This window comes from Littorina saxatilis, linkage group LG10, assembly GCF_037325665.1.
Source record: "Littorina saxatilis isolate snail1 linkage group LG10, US_GU_Lsax_2.0, whole genome shotgun sequence".
In the NCBI taxonomy this organism is placed as follows: Eukaryota; Metazoa; Mollusca; class Gastropoda; order Littorinimorpha; family Littorinidae; genus Littorina; species Littorina saxatilis.
This window is the reverse complement of record NC_090254.1, coordinates 8,410,320-8,414,675: the sequence shown is the minus strand read 5'-3', so window position 1 is coordinate 8,414,675 and position 4,356 is coordinate 8,410,320. Positions and strand designations below refer to the sequence as shown.

The window sequence follows — 4,356 nt, the reverse complement described above, 5'->3', positions numbered from 1 at the left end:
ATTTTTGTAAAGATTTTTGTCAAGCAGTATGTAAGAAATGTTAAGTCCTTTGTACTGGAAACTTGCATTCTCCCAGTTAGGTAATATATTGTACTACGTTGCAAGCCCCTGGAGCAAATTTTTGACTAGTGCTTTTGTGAACAAGAAACAATTGACAAGTATCTCTATCCCATCTCCCCCCTTTCCCCGTCGCGATATAACCTTCGTGGTTGAAAACGACGTTAAACACCAAATAAAGAGAGAAAGAAATAAAATCACGCCAAAGGGCATTTCTCTTGTTGATAGGAATACAAGGACAGAGTTCTCCGTGTCAGAAATCGATAATTTTATGACGGACAGTGTTCTGACATCCGCACCCTTTTGAATACACTCGCACACAAACTTGTAATTGAACAAGCGAGCTTATTCGCAAAACTGACAGGTACTGGACCAAAGGAGGGGGAGGGGACACACACACACACACACACACACACACACACACACCCCCCACACACACACAGACGCAGACGCAGACACACACACACACACGCACACGCACACTCACTCAAAAAGGCCGCTGTTAATGGAACTGAGCTGACCAGTAATTATGCTTCATTCCTGACTAGCAATTATTTCCACAAAATACTTTGAACCGGCATACACTACGATATCAAGTGTCACTATTCACTCTCACACGGGCACCAAAGAATACACCGTCTTGCTGACAATCTGCCTATTCATTGCAATGTACATTATTTCGACTTTGCATATACATTTAATGTTCAGTAGTATGCGCATTTCACGACTAACTATGTACGGTTTTTGAACAAACAAAAGAAAGTGAACGTCGCTCAAGTCAGAAACAATAACTGACCGGCATCAACGTCACAGGTAGGTTTCCAGTTCCCTCCCCTGTCGTTTAAAGCGTACTGCAGACAAAAAGTAAATCCAATCAGGGTGGCTATTAGGAGGGTAGTTCCAAGAGTGATGTATTCTCCCCCAACGTACGAGGGGTGATAGAAAAATCAATACACTGGCTACAGTTTTAAGCAGAATGGACGTGTTCGTGCCCTCGAATTACCGTTACACCCCCGACTAACACCTAGTGGACAGTAAATGAACACGCTTTGAGAAATCTTCTGCTCGTCTGTCTTCGTAAAATGCTGATTGGTGTTAACGGGGTTACTGCTTTGTCTCTTTTTTTGGAGTAGGAGAATGGTGTGTGTGGGGGTGGGGGGGAGGGGGGCTGGCTGTCCGTATGTGTGTGTCTCTCTCTGTTTCGCTCTCTCTCTCTCTCTCTCTCTCTCTCTCTCTCTCTCTCTCTCTCTCTTTCTCTCTCTCTTTCTCTTTCTCTTCTCTCTCTTCTCTCTCTCTCTCTCTCTCTCTCTCTCTCTCTCTCTCTCTCTCTCTCTCTCTCTCTCTCTCTCTCACGGATGATAAACTAAAGCTCTTGAATTTCCTCCCCTTGAAAGATCAGTTGACGTTAATCAAGGCTGTGTTCATGTATAAAATTCTAAATGACGACTGTCCTAAATATTTGCAATCACATTTCAAACATGCCACAAAAAGATATGGGTCCCAAAAAATCATCCCTCCTATACCTCGCATAGACCTCTACAAATCGAGCTTAGCCTTCTCGGGAGCGTTTCTCTGGAACTCCTTCCCCCAACAGATAAGAAATGCAACTTCAGTGAAAATGTTTAAGAGACGGTCACGTTCACACATCATTCGTGAAGGAAATGTCTTGTTCGATTGTTATTATGTTAAACATTTTGTACTAGTGTTTACGGATGTGTAGCTGATCGGAGCAGCTTTATTCCCAAATGAAAGGTATAACTATGTCAGTGTAATTTTGTAATTTTTGAGTTCTCCTTATGTAATTTCTTAAATGCACATTGTGTTGCATTCCATACAATGTATTTCTGTATTTTATATGATTGAATTTATATTTTTAATGTGCGTCTGTCTTTATGTGTTGTATAAAGGATAGGTTGGAAGAATAGGCTGTGCCTAAAACCTTTATCCTTTTGTAATAAAGTTCTGAGTCTGAGTCTCTCTCTCTCTCTCTCTCTCTCTCTCTCTCTCTCTCTCTCTCTCTCTCACTCTCTCTCTCTCTCACACACACACACATACACAGACACACAGACACACACACACACACACACACACACACACACACACACACACACACATGAATATCAACAATCAGACAGACATGGCAGACGGACAGGCAAATACAGAAGCAGACAATCATATGGACACAGAAAGAGACGCGGCTTTTTTTAAAAATTCTATTTAAATCGGCTTTAGGGCAGGCATTTAGTTCCTTTTTAGTTCATCTCAGTTTCTTAGTGAAAATGCCAAAACGTATTAGCCGCATTTTTTGTCTGGAAATCGAACGAAAAATGGATTAGACACTGTGAGTAAAGCTCGTTGATTTGAGCCTGAAATCTCCCTCTCTGTCTCATTCTATTACTCTCTGTCTCTTTTCTGTCTGCCGTTGTCTATCTATCTGTCTGTCTGTCTGTCTGTCTGTCTGTCTGTCTGTCTGTCTGTCGGTCTGTCGGTCTGTCTCTCTCTCTCTCTCTCTCTCTCTCTCTCTCTCTCTCTCTCTCTCTCTCTCTCTCTCTCTCTCTCTCTCTCTGTCTATTTGTCTGTCTCTCTCTGTCTCTCTCTGCCCTCTCTGTCTTTCTCTCTTTCTCTCTCTCTCTCTCTCTCTCTCTCTCTCTCTCTCTCTCTCTCTCTCTCTCTCTCTCTCTCTCCCAAGGACAGATTGTAAGAAAAGGCGTAGCCTTAAATCTTAATCCTTGTTAAATAAAGTTCAATTCAATTCTCTCTCTCTCTCTCTCTCTCTCTCTCTCTGTCTCTCTCTCTCTCTCTTTTTCTTTCTCTGTGATGTATGTGCTTCAATTTAGAGCTAGAGTCAGTCTAATTTAACTTAAGGAGATTTTAATGGTGTTTTGAAACTTTTTTGATTGAATTTAAGAATACGCGAAGTGCTGAATTTAAGTAGAGTTGTCGTGCACGTGCTGTATATTTTTCTACTCTGTGGATTTTCCGTGTCATTAGTATAAATTATAAATAAGAAGGTTATGCTAAAACGTGCGTGTCAACAAGTGATGTCTTGAAGTTTTGCCTCCCAGCTTTTATTTAGATAAATAAATGTTTAATGCATTTTATGTGTATTTAGATAAATCATTGTTGACTTCTTTTTGGTGTTGTTTTGTCAGTCTGTTTTTTGTCTCTCCACATATCAGTCTCTCTGGCTCTCTGTCTGTTTGACTGGCTGACTGTGTAGCTGGCTTTCTGTCTGTTCGACTGGCTGACTGTGTAGCTGGCTCTCTGTCTGTTTGGCTGGCTGACTGTGTAGCTGGCTTTCTGTCTGTTTGACTGGCTGACTGTGTAGCTGGCCCTCTGTCTGTTTGGCTGGCTGACTGTGTAGCTGGCTTTCTGTCTGTTTGGCTGGCTGACTGTGTAGCTGGCTCTCTGTCTGTTTGGCTGGCTGACTGTGTAGCTGGCTTTCTGTCTGTTTGGCTGGCTGACTGTGTAGCTGGCTTTCTGTCTGTTTGACTGGCTGACTGTGTAGCTGGCTTTCTGTCTGTTTGGCTGGCTGACTGTGTAGCTGGCTCTCTGTCTGTTTGGCTGGCTGACTGTGTAGCTGGCTTTCCGTCTGTTCGACTGGCTGACTGTGTAGCTGGCTTTCTGTCTGTTCGACTGGCTGACTGTGTAGCTGGCTTTCTGTCTGTTTGGCTGGCTGACTGTGTAGCTGGCTTTCTGTCTGTTTGGCTGGCTGACTGTGTAGCTGGCTTTCTGTCTGTTTGACTGGCTGACTGTGTAGCTGGCTTTCTGTTTGTTTGACTGGCTGACTGTGTAGCTGGCTCTCTGTCTGTTTGGCTGGCTGACTGTGTAGCTGGCTTTCCGTCTGTTTGACTGGCTGACTGTGTAGCGGGCTTTCTGTCTGTTTGGCTGGCTGACTGTGTAGCTGGCTTTCTGTCTGTTTGACTGGCTGACTGTGTAGCTGGCTTTCTGTCTGTTCGACTGGCTGACTGTGTAGCTGGCTCTCTGTCTGTTTGGCTGGCTGACTGTGTAGCTGGCTTTCTGTCTGTTTGGCTGGCTGACTGTGTAGCTGGCTTTCCGTCTGTTTGGCTGGCTGACTGTGTAGCTGGCTTTCTGTCTGTTTGGCTGGCTGACTGTGTAGCTGGCTTTCTGTCTGTTCGACTGGCTGACTGTGTAGCTGGCTTTCTGTCTGTTTGGCTGGCTGACTGTGTAGCTGGCTTTCTGTCTGTTTGACTGGCTGACTGTGTAGCTGGCTTTCTGTTTGTTTGACTGGCTGACTGTGTAGCTGGCTCTCTGTCTGTTTGGCTGGCTGACTGTGTA

General features: G+C 44.1%; 1 protein-coding gene across 1 annotated transcript in view; it reads right to left on the bottom strand.

Moving 5' to 3' along the window:
* Positions 1–3,232: 3,232 nt before the first annotated feature.
* LOC138979149 (putative protein FAM47C) overlaps positions 3,233–4,356 on the bottom strand; it is a gene marked incomplete at its 5' end in the record, with an annotated part of 9,461 nt that continues 8,337 nt past the window's right edge. Inside the window, one exon of the mRNA XM_070351959.1 lies at positions 3,233–4,356. This exon is cut by the window's right edge and continues 173 nt beyond it. Coding sequence (XP_070208060.1) covers positions 3,233–4,356 — 1,124 coding nt within the window.